We start from the raw sequence: 17,904 nt of genomic DNA, 5'->3' as shown, positions 1-17,904 counted from the left end.
TCCTCCAATTTGTAAGTTAAGCTCAAAGAAAAAAGAGAAAAACGTTGGAAATAAAACTAAAAGGGAAGTGTTTGTCGTGTTTGGAGAGATTCTGATTCTAGTCATCTTGACTTGTACTATGCTTTTGTTGATACATTAGCTACAAAAACAGTCCTTCTGAAGATGTCTTGTCGTGTTGCTGTGTCTAGAACAAGTATAAGGAGAGTGGGAAGAAGAGCCAGACTGTCAGTGTGTACTCCCAGCTGCCAGAGACCAACGAGATCCAGTTTGCCAAAGCTGTTTCTGAAATACAAAGTGAGGTACGGCCTGATAGTTCATTTAATAACCACAGTTTCTTGTTATGATCAAAGCTATTACCACATGTTGAATCTGAAGTACTTTTCAGTGGTTTCCTGTAAGCAGGAAAGTCATGGATAAACATTCTGTCCTCATTTTATTTTGGACTAAAACAAACTGATGCAGTGAAAGTTTGAAAGAGACTGTAAAACACATGGAATGTGACTTTTCAGCTGCAGCCACAGTTTTTGCATTAGGTGAAAATGTTTCTTATTGTATGTACGAACTGTTGTTTTGTCTTATTTTCTAGACCAAATATAAAGAAGCTGGGAGGAAAGACGCGTCCAGCTCTCTGTACTCGAAGCTGCCTGAGACTCTGGACACTCTGCATGCTAAAGAGGTTTCACAGCTGCAGAGTCAGGTGTGTACGGTATCCAGGCCTGCAGTCATACCTCTGCTGGAGGTGACACAGGGAGCATTTTCTGTCACTATAATTTACTTTCTTTCCACTGGAAACTTCAACCAGGGTCCAATGGGAGTAGACCAATTGCTGTGTCCAGTGAGCTGCACAAACCACCTATTTTGTTCCTTTGCTGGGTGAAAAGGGATTGTTTATCTTCAGTCTTCTCTAGAAAGGCAGATAACACCTGAGATTTGAGATTTTCTGTCCATTTGCAATTTTTTATTTTTTTTTCAGTATCGTAGATAAGCAAATGTACACGGTACGATAACTATCCATTTTAACATTACGGTATACCTTGAAACCAGTATAACGTTGAAACCCTACTTCACACCTTCAAACATGATTTGTTGTCTGATTCAACAAGAAATTACCAAAATACTTTGGATATTTTTTTCTGTCTCTTTTCTCTCTCTGTCTTGTGTGTTCTTCAATGGTATAGTGCTGTACAGTATGATATATTCGGTAACAAACACATAAAACAGACAGAACAGAACAGAACATGGTGATGATAAAAAAAAAAAATAGATAAAACAACAACATACAATTATAGAAAGAGGAAACCCCCAATATTCTAAAGTTGATAAATAAAAAGCCAAGATAAAAACATTTGCAAAAAATTAAAAACGGGGAAAAAAAATCCGGGCAGAAAGAACTGTATTAAGAGAGCAAGTGAGAGAGAGAAAGTTTTTTTTTTCTCTTTAATATGATTACGTTTTACACAAAGTCTCCACGTTTTTTTGGAATTGGAGTTGTTATTCTTTCTGTCTTGGCTGTGTTCTGCCATCTTTGTGCAGGTGAAATATAAACAGGACAGTAGAAAGGAGGTGAGTGGGTCTCTGTACCACCAGCTGCCTGAAACCACAGAGACGCAACTGGCTAAAGAGCTGAGAGACATTTACAGCGAGGTGAGGAATACACTGACAGATAAGTGTGAACAGCGTCTGTGATAAGTTTGGTGAAGTAAGCTCTGTGTGCTCTTTTTCTCAGGTGAAGTATAAAGAAGAGGGGAAGAAGGAGATCAGTAAAAACTTGTACTCTCTCCTCCCTGAGACAGCTGAGACCTTCTTCGCCAAGCAGATGTCAGAGATACAGAGTGAGGTGAGGACCCTGAACGCCTCATATAGTAGATGCTCTGCAGGTAGTAATTCCAGCAGCCAAAAATGAAATTTAAGAATACATTTTACTCAAACAAAACATGCAATTTGCAGGATTCATTTTGCACAATTAGTCATGAAAACTGCAATTATAACTCAGTTATTCTTTTTCTGTTGTACTAACTGTACGCTGGTCTAATTTTTTATATAAATGAACGGATTCAGTAAGTTCCTTGTTAAACAATAAGATTTTTTTTTATGGCGTTTTATGAAGCATCATCTAAATGCACCTACAGCTGAGTCGGTTTGTACTTATCCAGAGTGAATTTCACACCATAACTCAGCAGTTCAAAAAGGGAACAATGCATGCTGTAGTATGTGTTTTTATCAGCCTTTTTTTCTTTTGTTGTTTTCTAGACAAAATACAAGAAGGACAAAGAGGATCTGCCCAACACTTTGTTCTCTCTGCTGCCTGAAACGCTGGAGACTCAGTTTGTTAAAGACATGGCTGAGACACACAGCGAGGTTAGACACTTTCATTGATCATGTTGTGAGGACATGAATCTGTTCGATGGGGACTCGCCTCTCACTATGGGACAAATAGCTGGTTCCTATAAATAATACCAATAAATTATGAGGCTGGCAATATTCTGTAGTTTTCCCCTTGTCAATTAATCTCATGTACAGACTCAAACCAGCAGTGAATGTATCTACTAACAGGTTTTGTGTGTATCAGTAGTCTGATTTATCGTCTTCCTCCCTTGTTGTCCCATTGTGAATAATTTAAATTTCATTGTGAATTAGATTAGATTAGATTAGAAGTTGAGTATCACTGCCCTACACCCTCGCCCTCCCCAGTTTACTCCATTTCTGCTTTCACGTGGAGGGTCTGCCACGTTGAGTGCTGTCCCAAACCAACTAGTGAGAAGTCTAAGTAGGTTAAAAAACCTACTTTAAGTTACAAACTTAAATTGCTTAACCTAAGACAGACATTAAATATTGTCGAACAGATGTTAACATTTTAAAAGTTATATTGTATTAAAGGGAAATTTCGGTTTATTTCAACCTGTCTCCTATTGTCCTAAATTTGTTTCAAGTGACTAGTGACATAAAAATAATAGTTAGCATGTTAGCCTAGATACAGCCGGGGCGCATAGTAGCGTCAGACCTGTTAAAACGTAAGTGAACGGGCATACTTCAAGTGCAAAGTTAGTCCACTAAACAAGCTTTTTCTCCACAAAGACCGCCTCATATCATTAGGATCAGAGAACATATAGAAAACGACATGTAAACGTGTTGTCTTACGTTACCGGTGTGGTGCCATGTTTGTTTACCATTTAGCTCTGCTTTCCAAAGCGCGGCCGAAATATATCTCGCGAGCTCTAGATAAAGCCCAGCTGGATACTACTCCAGGTGGAGGTGTCTCGTCCTCTGTCACATCCAGACCTTGAAAATAAGGCTGCAACCAGTCCCATTCCTTGCAACAGAGGCATTCCTCTTCTGTGGGCATTGGGGTACAGCATTCACAGGTACACCACCGAGCTCCAGAGCTACGCAGCCTTGCAGCAGCCATTCCTCCTCTGTCGTCCTCTACCTGTTGCGCCTTTCTCTCTCTCCTCCTCCGTTCTTCAATTTCACAAAGCTCTTCGTCAGTGTATTCTGGCTCAAATAAATAAGGGCGGCCATCAAACTCTGCAAAATCAAATTCCTCCTCCACAAAGTCGAAGTCTGGCAAAAAGTCAGCTATTATTCTATAAATCTTTCATAAAATAAATGAATGAACTTTTCAGGCTACTGTCTGGTTCTGCCTTCCAGCTGTTGCTGCTTGTTCTTGCGAGATTTCGGCCGCGCTTTGGAAAGCAGAGCTAAATGGTAAACAGAAGAGCTTGAAATTGAAGAACGGAGGAGGAGAGAGAGAGGTGCAACAGGTAGAGGACGAGAGAGGAGGAATGGCTGCTGCATGGCTGCGTAGCTCTGGAGATTGGTGGTGTACCTGTGAATGCTGTACCCCAGTGCCCACAGAAGAGGAATGCCTCTGTTGCAAGGAATGGGACCGGTTGCAGCCTTATTTTCAAGGTCTGGATGTGACAGAGGACGAGACACCTCCACCTGGAGTAACGTTAGTATCCAGCTGGGCTTTATCTAGAGCTCGCGAGATATATTTCGGCCGAGCTTTGGAAAGCAGAGCTAAAGGGGTAAACAAACAGGGCAGCACACCGGTAAGGTAAGACAACACGTTTACATGTCATTTTCTATATGTTCTCTGACATTTATCCTAACGATATGAGGCGGTCTTTGTGGAGAAAAAGCTTGTTTAATGGACTAACTTTGCACTTGAAGTATGCCCGTTCAATTACGCTTTAACAGGTCTGACGCTACTATGCGCCCCGGCTGTATCTAGGCTAATGGCTAACATGTTAACTATTATTTTTATGTCACTAGTCACTTGAAACAAATTTAGGACGATAGGAGACAGGTTGAAGCAAACCGAAATTTCCCTTTAAGGATCAAATAAAGCCTTCGCTAGTCTATAGAAAACAGTTATTGATGTGATTGCAAAGTGTTGTATATTTACAGGAACTGTAAAGTAAGTAGCTTATAAACATTAGAGTGAAAAATGAGAAGATGTTTTCCAAACAAAATGTTTTTTTTCTATTATTAATTTATTGATTTATCAAGTTATTTATTTGTTTCAATGACAAAAGAATAATATCCAAAATTTTGGTAAACAGCAGCACATACAGATCAAACATAAGTGATACAAATACATATAAAGAACATAAAATGGGATGTTTAAAAAAAGGTTACGACAGTTCTCTTTCCCCCACAAAGAGGAAAGTTTGTCCCAAAGCCTGCTGTTGTGTTTATCCCCTACACCTAAACGAAGGGTGCTTTATTCAGCTGTTTAGCTGACTACAAACAGAGTTACACTCTGTGTGAGGGGGCTTCGATTTGGGAAAGGTCTGAAGTCTTTAAGAGGCAGACTAACACACTGTCAGTCTCCTTGTTGTCTTGTGATTTGTTAACTGTAGGAAAATTTAGAATAACACCTTTGAAGTCTTCAGAGAAAGTTTGTACGTCAGCGTAGTGTGCTAAGAAACAAAATCATGTGTGTGTGCTCCATCTCAGACACTCCAACATGTCAGCACATTCCAGATAAACTGACCACTGTCTTCTATTCTGGTCTTCTTATCAGAAACACATTCAGAGCTGCTGGATACCTCTTTCTATCACACTCTTCTTCCTCCTCTTATGCTGCTAAAGGTCAACTCAAGCTCATGGATGATTAAGAGAACTGGATACAGAGTTGAACGTGGGGCCCAATCATTTCTGTAAAAGTTGCTCAGTGGCTCATGGAGCTAAAAAAGTTCGACATCTCGGGTGTAAAATTACAACACTTTGTCATCCCTAACTCATCACATATCGCTGCTTGGTCAGTTGACTTTCAGGTCTAGGTATCACACTCTAGGTATCCTAAGTGTTGTTGATGTTCTGGGACACCGTGTCAATTTACACTTGCTACCTGCATTGTGTCTTTTCAAAACACACATCTGTTTTCACAGGAAAAACTACAGTTACTGCTCGTTTCAAGCATTCAGTCGTTTTAAAAACACAAACTAGAATGATAGTAAACACCCTGTATTTATCTTTATTACCTCTTGCATCATAAGCACGTGGTTAGGTTTAGAAAAAAAATCATGGCTCAACATTCGTACAGGAAGTGAACATCAGCCTCCTGGGTGAAGGTCCGGTTTTGGACTCCTCCACCACCCCTCCTGCCTGCCCTATAGTGACTTTTCAGCTCCTTAAATTATTTTGTTATCCAGCAGCATTTTAAACTGATGCCATCTGGCAGCATTAAACACTGATGCCACCCAGGGGGCATATCATACCGCCACGAAAGGGTGCATTTTTTATTGGTGTCTGACACTGAAATCAGTAATCAAGCAGCGGTGTTTGACGACTTTAGAATGAGAACGGGTTGAAAAATATCCAGATGTTCTGCATCATTGGGCCCGTAGACCAAGCGCACTTTTTAGCTGTTAACTGCCAGTTTAGCTGTCTGCTAGCTTGAATGGGGATGAAATGATTTAATCATGTAGCTCTTCTCAACTTTCAAAATGTTATCAGACTGAATGGATCAAATCCTGATGGACTCAAAAAAAGTCTTTTTGGGCCCAAAGGCATTACGTGATGGACCCAGAAGTTGTAGTTAAACTGTTTGGCCACTATGATAAATTGACTTCAAAGTCCAGAGCACTTCCTGGGGCCTGCTCCATCTGCAAGTTTTTCATATGGAAACACCCACTCAGCTGTGAGCAAAAAGCAGTGAGGTAGGCTAGCATGAAAGGGATAGTTTGGACCTTTTGATGTGGGGTTGTTTGAGGTACTTCTCTATAGTCAGTATATTACCTATAGTAGAGCCAGTCAGTTGGCATGCCCCAAGTTTGGAGAAGCAGACAGGAGTACCGACACAGAAGCTGAGCAATGTACTGCTGTGTATGAGGGCTGCAGCCAAGCGTATATTAGCCACCTAAAAAATCCATATCGGTTTAAGTAAACACTATATTTGTATTATGACTGCTTTACCTTACCGTCTGACAGCCCTTTCCAATGGGGAACAGAAGCCACTCTTTTCAAAGCCACCAGACTCCGCTGACAAAAACAGTATTTTTTTCTTGCGGAACACAAGGAGCTGCAGGGCTACTGTTGCCTTGATCAGTTAGCTTGTTAGTGTTATTGTGCGACTTTAGAATTCAAAGTAACGTGGCATCCACAGCAGCACATTGTTTAGCTTCCATGCTGGTTAGTGGGTTATAGAAATGAAGCTAATATGGAACATTGATAACACAGAATTTCCAAAGAACACCTGACTCAGTCATAAAGAGGCATATTAAGCAGGCTGGGGGTTGTATGTTGCAACGTCATCATGCCAAAACCTTTGTCAGGTCATGTGGGAAATTTTTTTTAGAAGGGCTTTGAAAAAATAGCATTTTGACTCTGAAACACAAAAAGTAATGAACCCGCCCTTTAAACAGATTCAAAGTGATTTGATTCTCTTTTGATCAGCTCCGTTCTCTCAACAAAAATGAGAAATGCATCAGCTTTGCTTGATCTGTACTCTGGAGTCTCTTCTCCTTCAGCTCGTGTTTTTTGACAACTGCAGACAAAAACAGCGACAATATGAATCTTTTCAAAGCAAGCGGAACTGAAAGCTTTTCATGACAATTAAACAATCCTCAATAAAAACCAGCAATGTCAGCCACAACGAAAAAGGGGCATGTATTAAAAATTTATAATGTGGTATCGGTCATGTAAAACAAACAGTTATCTGACCTGTTTTTTCTCGGCAGGTCAAATACAAGGAAGCAGGGAAGAAAGAAGCCACCAGCTCACTGTACCACCGGCTGCCTGAGACTCTGGAGACGCAGCATGTTAAAGAGGTTACTGAGCTGCAGAGTGAGGTACACACATCTATTATTCACATTCACTCATGCACATGCCCAGTTTGGATAAAATGAAACAGTCGGCGATTGTCTGTCCTGATGTTGTTTCATGTTAAACAGAGATGTGAGACGTGGAGGAAACCTTTCGCCCTGCCTGTACTCTGCACTCTGCACACTCACTGTTACTGATGCACGGACAGAGAGAAGCTCAAATGTTATTCTTGAAAGAATTAATGAATGAATAATATGTTGTTCTTTGAAGACACTTCACTTAAAGCCGTGCATGTCTGCAATGCTGTTTGTAGTCGGTACGGTGGCAGCATTATCTCACTAAGTATTCAAATATTCAGTGGAAAAACAGCAATCAGTCTTAGGAAGTACTCAGATCCTTTGCTGCAGTAAAAGTACTAATACCACACTGTGAAAAAACTCCACTACAAGTTACAGTCCTGCATTCAAAACCTTACTGACATAAAAATATCTATGATTAAAATGCACCTGAAGTACTTATAGTAAAAGTATGTGCAGTAAAATGTGTTCCCTTGAACTCCTTTATATACTGTTGGGTAGTTCAGTCTACATTAATGCATCATATTCTACAAGATCGTGGTATCTTTGTCGTGTGGCTGTCCTGTGAGAACCATGCATCTCTAAAGTCAGAAAAACAGCCCTGTTATCAGCTTTGTGATTGTGCATTTGCCAGCTTCACATCCCTTAAACTGTATTTCTTCTGATTATTTACCTCGTGTGGCCAACAATCAAAATAACCCTAATATATGTAATTCACAATAGATGAAGATAAAAACAGAAAACCTTTTTAATTTAGATAAATTATCAAATCAATATGATTTTATTAATTAATAATTGATCAAATATGAACCTTTTTATTGAGTAGTTTTCTGTGGGTTGAAAAGAAACCCTGTAGGATGATGCTAATTATGTTTGATTTAGTTTTTGCTCCTTAAAATGAACAAATAGGTAGAACAAAAGTGATAAGTGTAATGCATTCACTTTTCTGAATTAACAAGATTATCATTGCAAAAATTTAAAAAAGAAAGAGAGTAGTTTTGTTCTAAGGTGAATGCATTATGCTTATGTACAAGAGACAATGTTTTGAGAGATAACAAGTGATTCATTCTGACATCACAGGAGGTGTTACTGTTTTGTTTTGTTTTTTTTGTTCCACCTGATGCTGTTCTCTTCAGAACAAGTACAAGCAGAGCGGGAAAAAGTCCATGTCGTCCAGTTTGTATGCTCAGCTGCCGCAAACAGCTGAGACGCAGCTCGCCGCCAAGATGTCCGACCTGCAGAGCGTGGTGAGGAACACAAACATTTACACACATCTGCAACAACAGGTAGCTACACAAGAGGATATATTACTTGTAATATGTTTTATATCTGACTGAGTATGACGTTGTCTCTCTGTCCAGAGTAAATACAAAGAGGACGGGATCAGAAGTCTTTCTCAAAGCTTCTACTCTCAGCTTCCAGAAACAGCTGAGACTCAGTTGGCTAAAACTGTCTCTGAGCTGCAGAGCGAGGTTTGTTTCTCTGTCTTTTCACTGGATTCAAGCTCAGGACCTTCCTGCTGTGAGCCACCACTTGAAATATTTTAACTGTCAAATTAAGAAAAATTAAGGTAATCAGTCAGGGTCTTTTTACATTAATAACTCATTATCAACCCTGTAAACTGCAGAAAAAAGTCAGGATAGAAAATTCAAGACTGGAAATGTCTTCCCGTAGTGTTTTATTGATGCTTGAGTGTGGAGCAAAAACAACACATCAAGCAAATCACCTTTTTTTCTTCACCTAAAGACCAACAAACTCAGTAAAATGATTTCACAGCAGCAGCAGTGGCTAACACCTGCTCACTTATATTTCTCAACTAAAATTGAGTAGCATGGTGGGAACAGCAGCTAACAGCTGATGTTTTCTGCTTCAGGCCAAATACAAGAAGGCGAGCAGGAAGGAGGCGAGCAGCTGTCTGTACCACCAGCTACCTGAAACTCTGGAGACGCTACACGCTAAAGAGGCGACTGAGCTGCAGAGTCAGGTACACAAACACTCACACGCACTGTAGAGACGTGTAAGTAAATACACAGTTTAGTAAACAGAGCATGAAGAGGCTCAGTGGTGGTTTGAGTCAGTCGAAGACTTATTTTCTACTGTACTCTATAAAGGAGCCTGAAATTCTTCTTTCCTGTGAGATTACATTTTGCAATCGTGTATATGAACATGAAAAAGTTACAGCACAAAGGGGGAATAATCTATGAATTTAATGTGATTTGTCCTTTTGAAAAAAAGAAACAGTCATTATTGTTTCAGTGTCTTTTACGAGATGACTCCTTATCATTTTAATGTAAGAAAAAGTCCTGTATTGCCCAAATCATGCTTTTAGACAGTAGTAGTGCATGAATGCAAAGCTGTCCAGCTTCACTGTGACAGGCAAATTCACAAAGAATGTAATGCTGCCGCTGACAGCACCATGAATTGTTCATCACCCGTCTCAGGGTCCAATTCACTAAAGATATTGTGATTATGATATCACAGCACAGACACACCCATGGAGTTTTTCAGGTGAGTGCAGTTTGCCCTTTTTGCATCTGATTGCAGTTATACATGTGGCAATGTATAAATGTTGCCATTGCACTGTGAACACAGCAGGTGGAACAAAGACAGATACATAAAGAAAGCCATGAGCTACAGGTCCTGCCTGACAAGGTGCAGAGCCATCTCTCAAAACTGCAGAGGGGAACTGTATTTGGGATTTAATGTCCCAGACTGTCAGTGCTGTTGGTGTTTTCAAACGCAAACCCTCAGACTGTAAGAGAGGATGGCAAGGCTTGAAGCAGTGGACAAAAGAATTTATATCATTCAGTCCCTCACACTGGGAACTTTGGCCGTGACACTTCTTACAATGCTCCCCTATTACCACCAGCACTCTGAAGAGGTTAATTCTTTCACTGTAACTGTGTTTGGCTCTCAGCACTGCTCTTTGTGAATTGGACTGTTTTTTTGGCGAGGCTCATTTGTGTAGCAAGGGGTCAACTTTGCACCGAAATTTGCATGCTTAAATTAGCTTCACGCAGGCAGAACCAGGTTGGTTGGTACTCAACAGCACAGTATATCACGCATCCCCATAAATGCGGTCCATTGGCACATGCCATTACCTCAGGGTAGGACACCTCCCAGCAGGGGCGATTCTAGGATCAGAGGTTTAGGGGTGCTGAGCACCCAGAGAGCTGCCCGGCCAGATAAATTTCACTGTTTTGTACATTTTAACTCAATTTCATTCCCACATTTGTGAAAGAAAAGCACAACACTTTTTGGGAAAGTCTGTGACTAAACCATCAAATCTGATAAAGGTTATTTAAATGCTGAGCCACAGCAAAAGAGGAATGGATTGGAATCATAAAAGAAACATATCGTAACTCTAATTTCTGGGGGAAGACAACTCATTTTGATACAGCAGCTCCTCAACATACACATAAACAGTATGTATGTTTCTGGAGTAAACCAGCCCCCTATAGTGAGTACCAAAAATACCAAAAATGGACCTTGGACTTATTTTTTGGACTTTTATTAGAAATGCAATGCACAACATGTAACATTAACACATTAACAGTAATTGACTTTTTCAATGTTTGTCTCTGCCTTTTTCCTTCTTGTCTGTATTATATAATACAAATACATAAATAAAAATACACTTTAAAAAAATAAAAGTGCTTGAAATCTACAAAAAAATAATAATACTAAGTATTTTTGTTGTTAAAATATTACGTTTCAACCAAGTACTGTATGGTTTTGACACTTTTCTAGCTTGTTAAAAAAGGACATACAGTAAAAAACAAAACTAAAAAAAAATCTCTCAAATTTTAGGGGTGCTGGGATTCAATTTAGGGGTGCTTCAGCACCCCCCAAAATGGTCTAGAAACGCCTATGCCTCCCAGACATGGAACTCTCACCACAGCCAGAGGATCCTTGGTTAAACTCCACGTAACACTGGTCAGCATACGGCTCCTGTTTCCACACCACACGATTTCACTGACCAGCATAAAACTACACCGGGATTTACCCGCAGCGATAACATGCTTTACTCGCCCCACATGATACACCAGCCCAACATGGAGGGGAAAAAGGAGACTGATAAACAACCATGGCCCGCCAGTAGTTGCCCTTTATCACCTAATCACTGTCAGTCCACCAGATACAGATCCGGCCACAGCATCAGTTACGCTTGGCTACAGTATGAATTTGCACAGAAGCACCAAGACCATGTAGGGGTGCCTTTCACTCTTTGTGTGGCTTTTTAGTTTTAGTCCCATTTTAGTCATTTCTATCCTTCATAGTTTTCGTCTGGTTTTAGTCGATGAAAATTTTGAACATTTTAGTCAACCTTTAGTCTTTTTTTTTTTTTCTTGAAACTAATCGAGTTAGGCTAATTCATGTATCAGACATTAGACTCAAGGTGACAAGTTGTATAAAGATTTCATTGTGATATTTTATTATCTACAACTACAAATAATTTCTGCACACTTACAAACTGTCATTTCTCCAGCAGTTTTTGACAGGTTTAAGGGGTGATTTACGAGCACACACATACTGATCATCATTTGAAAAGCTCAACATCTTCTCTATTTATGGTCTCAAAAACTTTGACACCACAAATAACTCATCTGAAACAACTAGGACTTGTGCCCAGGTTCATTGTTAACTCTGATTTATCGATCTCATTGTAAACTTTCATCTTTGTCAGAGAAAATTCTCTCACTGAGTTCAGACTGTTTCCTAACAGCACAGCTATACTCACAGATAACTGAGCCTCCTACTCCCTGTCAAACAGCATCAACCCATAAACCTTCCAGAGACAACCCAGACCTGAGTGGAGTCATCAGATGTGAACTCCACAAATCCATTCAACACCTCCACCATCCACAGTCAGACACACACAACTTTTTACTGCTGAATTACAGCTTACAACTCGCACATTTAGGGTTCAGTTTCTTGGCCACATTGTTGACTGGAGAAGCCAGGGATTGAGCTGCCTGCTCTGCCTCCTAAGCCACAGTGTTGTTAGCCTGGTGTCAGTCTAGTATCTGTCCTTTGTGTCCTCTCCAGATGAAGTATAAGGAGGATGGTAAAAAGGAGCTGAGCACTAACCTGTACTCTGTACTGCCTGAGACAGAAGAGATGAAGTTTGCTAAAGCCATCATGGAGCTTCAGAGTGAGGTGGGTGGGCATTTACTAGACCACAGCCGTGGTTCATGCTTTCTGGTACATACTGTAGAGGACAGGTTGAATTTAGTCCTAAAAAAAGTGTCCTCTGGACTACTGCACTAGGAATTATTAACAGTATGAAACATACTTGTCGACTTTTTTCTGGATTGTTCATTCACCCTCCTGTCTTGGTGTGTGTGTTTGTGTGCAGAATAAATACAAGCAGAAAGGCAGACAGGAAATCAGCAGCAGTGTCTTCCACCAGATGCCGGAGACTAAAGAGATGGAATTTGTTAAGCAGATCTCCGAACTTCAGAGTGAGGTGAGACAGTGTGTTTGTATGTCAAAGTAAAGATATTGTTGCTGACAGTATGTTCTCTGACAATAAAAAATACATTTATATTTTGTTTGTGTGTGTTGTGTTGCTCTATAAGACAAAGTACAAGAAGGACAAAGAGGATCTGCCTAACGCTTTGTTCTCTCTGCTGCCTGAAACTCTGGAGACTCAGTTTGTTAAAGAGATGGCTGAAACACACAGCGAGGTGGGAAACACTTACTCTGCGTGTTAGTGTGAATATTTTGGTTTCTCTGAAACAGCCAGTTTATGCTTTCAGCTTGATTACAGCATTACAGATTAATAATTTATCTGCACTGGTGGACCAGTTTTAGTGAGATTTCATCCAACTCACAGCATGTGGTGGGAATCCAGACACTGCAGTTCTCTTTAGGCTCTTGCTTTGTTAGTCATGCATCAGTAAGATTTGACTTTATCCATTCACCTTTTCTATATATAACATTTAAATTGTTAATATTAATTTTACAAGGTACCTGCAGGTCATTTAAGTCTTAAAATGTGTGATAATTTGATGGACCTTTAGGTCTTAAATTTGAATTTCAACATTAAAATTTACTCAGATTTGTATTGGACAAAATTAGTATAGTTAGCAGTATATTATTATATATTCATATCAAACAGTTTTATGTCATCAGTAAAGAAGTTTATATTCTATTTAACCCATCAATCTTGATCCCCAGCTACACTTTATATTATCTTCTAATGATCCTGATCGCAGAAGAGACTGAATACATTTCTGTCTGTTGTACTTGTACTACTACCTGCAACAGTGCACTTGAAGCAGGAAAAAGAATATGTCCCTTTAACATGTTGATGTTGATAAAGAATCTGTTGTGTTGCTCATGCCTGTACAGTGTGGTGTGCAGGACTGTATACTGTGTTACTGTGCAGTTGTTAATCTGATTTTGTTGTTTTCTGTTTGCAGAGTAAATACAAGGAGGCTGGTAAGAAAGAGCTGGTTAACTCTCTATACTCTCTGCTGCCTGAGACCAAAGATACTCAGCATGCCAAGGAGCAAACTCAGCTGCACAGTGAGGTACAAAACAAGCTGCAGTCCTTCTCTGTGAACACTTTGAAACTTTTGATATTTATGCATGAGATTCTGTTTAATCTGGATCATATGGGAAACACAATATCAGATGCTGTATTTGGGTTGTATTTGGGCTGTTAACCAAAAATAAACCATACTCCATGTATTAAAGGTCCAGTGTGAAGGGTTTAGTGGGATCTGTCGGCAGAAGTTTAATGAAATATTAATACCTTTTCTCTATAATGTAAAACCACCTGAAAATAAGATTGTTGCATTGTTGTTACCTTAAAATGAGCCGATTATATCTACATATGGAGTGGATCCTTCTCAGCAGAGTCTGCCATGTTGTTTCTATAGTAGCCTAGAATGGACAAATAAAACACTGGTTGTAGATAGGGCTATTTGTGTTTTCACATCAGCCACTATAGTTCTCCTACACGCTTATCACACAGGAGAAGTTTCAGTTGGTTGCAGTCTGTAACCTAACTGCTAGATGCCACTTAGTCCTGCACCAGTGATACGCAACTTAGAGCCTGGAGGCCAGATTTGGCCTGCTGACCATTGTCTAATTCACAATGAAAATTAAATTGATTGACACACTGGGAATTAATATGTAACTGTGGTGCGAGAGTGCATAAAACGTGTCAAAGTAGAGCTTGTTTTGCAAAAAGAGAAGTTTCAGGGGGGGATCCCCCAAACCTCACTACAGATGTTTGGACTAAGTCCTGAATATTCTCAAATCCAAGAAACACCCCTAGCTGCTGCCACTGATTCTGCCTCCTGGCAAAGCTGAGTGAGGATCGGAGTTAAATCAGGAGAGACTTGTTTTTATAGTAAAAAGAATGTTTATTTAACATGTGCACGTAAGAATGAAAAATGCAAAAGTCTTTGGCAATTAGACTCCGTACAGACAGTATGATTTAAGGAGGGTGATGAATCCATAGTCGAATTGTTTTCGGAGATATCTCTAAAGGTTTCCTAATCGTCCACTCTTGTTTTAGTAGAATTTCCTTCATTTCAGCTGAGTTTTAAGTGGTAGAACAACAATGTGAATATGCAGCCCACATATCAGAAGAAAATGTTTCTGCAAACCACAAATATTTTACATTTGCATGTTTCATTCAAATCTTATCAGCCTTTCTTACATTAATATGGTACATATGTAGACCACTGTTAGAGACCAACAAACAACAAAAGCATTTGTGTTTTACTAAGACAACGCTGTGTTTCCAGCCACAATTGTGCCCCCAAAACCAGGTATTTTAATCCACGCCAAGATCTTTTCTAACCATAACCAAGTAGTTTTTGTGCATAAAGCTAACCACACATTAATTACCACACATTATCGGCTACATAATAACATGCAAATGTAAGCTATCCGTGGTTTGCAGGACCATACAATGGCAACATTTTCTTGTGTTGACTGGATTGGAATACATTACATGCACACAGTAGGGAACCAGTGCATAGTGTGTGCTGTACAGCTAATGAGAAAATAATTTGAACAGAGAAGCGGATAGTAAGGAAGTAAAGCCTTATAGGAAATGTGGTCCATATTACAGCGACACTAAACCCCTGGCATCAGAAAAAGTATGCCATTTGGTCATGTTCAATACACCAAAGTATCTTGTTATGGATGCATCCAAACAACTCTGCTCTCCCAAATAATGATTCCAGTATACCACCAATGTGTCAATATTAAGTACCAGCCCAAAACCAGTATGTCATTTAAAAACCTTGTTCTTCATTCATACACCAGCATCCTTTTAGACTGGACACATTGTTTAATGGGGATCTGTCAGCTGATACCTGATCCACCAACCCAGGAATCAAACTGATAAAATGAAATTGAAAAATGATATTGATATAATAATATTCAAATCTGATTATTGTGCATTTATATAACCAATATGTTGTACTGCTTTCTTAATAGAGTTGGATTTGAGTCATAATTTGATTGGTTTTGATATTTTGCACTGTAAAATATTTTGTGTTGTGTTGCAGAAAGCGTACAGGGAGGAGGGCAAGAAGGAAGCCGGCTGCAGTCTGTACGCCCAGATGCCCCAAACCATCGAGACTGTCTTCGCCAAAGAGCTGACCAAAACACAGAGTGATGTGAGTCAGTGGCCTTCACAGTGTGATGTCATCAGAGCCGAAAATCTAGTATTTACAAACAATTTAATTGCTTCAAACTATAGCAAATAAAAGTAGATATTTACAGTTATTTACAGCAAGCTACAAATCTTTCTCGTATGCCACCATTAGAAAAAAAAATATCTCTGAGCAGTTTGCCATTATTACTGTTGTTTGCATGAAAGTCGCAGTAAGTAAAGAGCAGCCTTTTGGGGTATTAATGTGGCATTTTGTAAATGTGGGTAATTAAGCGTGAATATCTTTAGACAGGTTGGATTATAATCCACCCTCAAACTAAAAGATGAGCGCTCAGAGAGCAGCAGGTGAGGAGAGATGATGGTTTCTGACTAGAGAGCAAATGAAGGTATTTAAACAACAACGTCCCAAGATGCTCACTGTTAAACACACACACAGACACACGGAGGGAGTTGTGTATTAGTATCATTTTGTCTGCTGAGGCGTGAACACAGAGAGCAGCTATGTTGTGCTCCACCGCCTGAGGACACAGACACTGACCTACTGCCGACACACACACACACACACACACACACACAGAGTCAAGGCAAACAGCAGTGGCAGGTTGAAGCTCATAAACTGGGGCAGACACATGTTTCACAGGATTGCTGTTAAAAACTGACAAAATACCACAGATATAAGCAAATCAGCTTTTGCCTTAAACTCTCATGACATGAGCTTTATGATGCTGCTGTTCTCTGGCCATTCAGAAAAGATGTCAAAAACTACACATAAAATGAGATGGAACCAGAACAGTGACAGTATCATTTGACACAGACATGCCAAAGTGGAATTAATGCAGCGTACTATACTGTACACATCGGCAAAACATTGCGCATGCCGTCTTCTATTTGCTTCTCCAGAAATCAAAAGAATGAAGGACATCATGTTTTTAGAATGATGGATTTACCGAGACACCATTAAAAAATGTGTCCTTTGTAATAAAACGTAGAAGACTTGACTGTCCATACTTTTTACTATGAAACTAGACTGAATTAAAAAAAACCTATACAGAGAACCTCAGTAGCTCACCTGGTAGAGCGCATACCTTAAGGCATACTCTTTACAGCAGCAGGCTGAGTTCAATTCCAGCCCAGGCTCTTTGCTGCGTAGGTAGCTCTTTGAGCACCTTTAATTTCCCAAACTCTCACCAAAAAGGATTTATAACAGAGTGTATGCAGGTCCTTAAAAAAGTAAAGTCCTTAAAATGTCTCAAATTCAATTTTATCTATTAGACCTTAGCAGTAATTAAATAGTCTTAAATTTGAATTTATGAGGGCTTAATAGCCACAAACATTTTAACTAATTTCATTTATTCATCTTTTAATTTCTTTTTGTCAAGAGGAGGTCTTGTGTGTGAAAGTTTCTAATGTTGCAAATCTTTTTTTACACTATTTATTTATGAGCATTTTTTACATTCAGTACAGCAGACAAGATCTTTAAACCTACTGTCCCTAATACTGTCGTTTCACTTTATACTTGCATTTACCTGTTGGCAAAATGTAGATTAACCTAACTCAATCTGATAACCATATTCCTAAGTAAAATCTACCTCTATACGGAACCACATATGTGCTGCTTGCCTCTATAATCAGTCTTAAATTTTGTTTAAAAAATTGTCTTGAAAAGGTCCTGAAAAGTCTTACATTTAAGTGTCTGTCCTGGTTCCCTTAAAAAGTGCATGAAATATATTCAAACTGAGATTTAGACCTGATGATATGAAGCAGATTAAGGCTCCAGTTTGTTTGTATTAGTCAACATTTTATGACCAGCAGAGTGTTGGAAATTTAAAATTGTGTGACACAAATGGGACCAAAACACAACTTTATTGTTTTAAACATGGCCAAAGATCATAAAATCCAAACTGATCTGAT

At 39.4% G+C, this 17,904-nt stretch overlaps 1 protein-coding gene across 2 annotated transcripts in view; it reads left to right on the top strand.

Moving 5' to 3' along the window:
• LOC117264888 (uncharacterized) overlaps positions 1–17,904 on the top strand; it is a 102,959-nt gene that overhangs the window by 65,020 nt on the left and 20,035 nt on the right. For both annotated transcript variants that reach the window (XM_033639193.2, XM_078162517.1), the window contains exons 36-49: positions 189–299; positions 587–697; positions 1,534–1,644; positions 1,727–1,837; positions 2,251–2,358; positions 7,188–7,298; positions 8,486–8,596; positions 8,711–8,821; positions 9,223–9,333; positions 12,399–12,509; positions 12,709–12,819; positions 12,932–13,039; positions 13,778–13,888; positions 15,887–15,997. In XM_033639193.2, coding sequence (XP_033495084.2) covers positions 189–299; positions 587–697; positions 1,534–1,644; positions 1,727–1,837; positions 2,251–2,358; positions 7,188–7,298; positions 8,486–8,596; positions 8,711–8,821; positions 9,223–9,333; positions 12,399–12,509; positions 12,709–12,819; positions 12,932–13,039; positions 13,778–13,888; positions 15,887–15,997 — 1,548 coding nt within the window. The remainder of the gene's footprint in view (positions 1–188; positions 300–586; positions 698–1,533; positions 1,645–1,726; positions 1,838–2,250; positions 2,359–7,187; positions 7,299–8,485; positions 8,597–8,710; positions 8,822–9,222; positions 9,334–12,398; positions 12,510–12,708; positions 12,820–12,931; positions 13,040–13,777; positions 13,889–15,886; positions 15,998–17,904) is intronic.

Source organism: Epinephelus lanceolatus, chromosome 20, assembly GCF_041903045.1.
Source record: "Epinephelus lanceolatus isolate andai-2023 chromosome 20, ASM4190304v1, whole genome shotgun sequence".
NCBI classification, from domain to species: domain Eukaryota; kingdom Metazoa; phylum Chordata; class Actinopteri; order Perciformes; family Serranidae; genus Epinephelus; species Epinephelus lanceolatus.
Note: the sequence above shows the minus strand (reverse complement) of the source record. Positions and strands in the feature narration are given on the sequence as shown.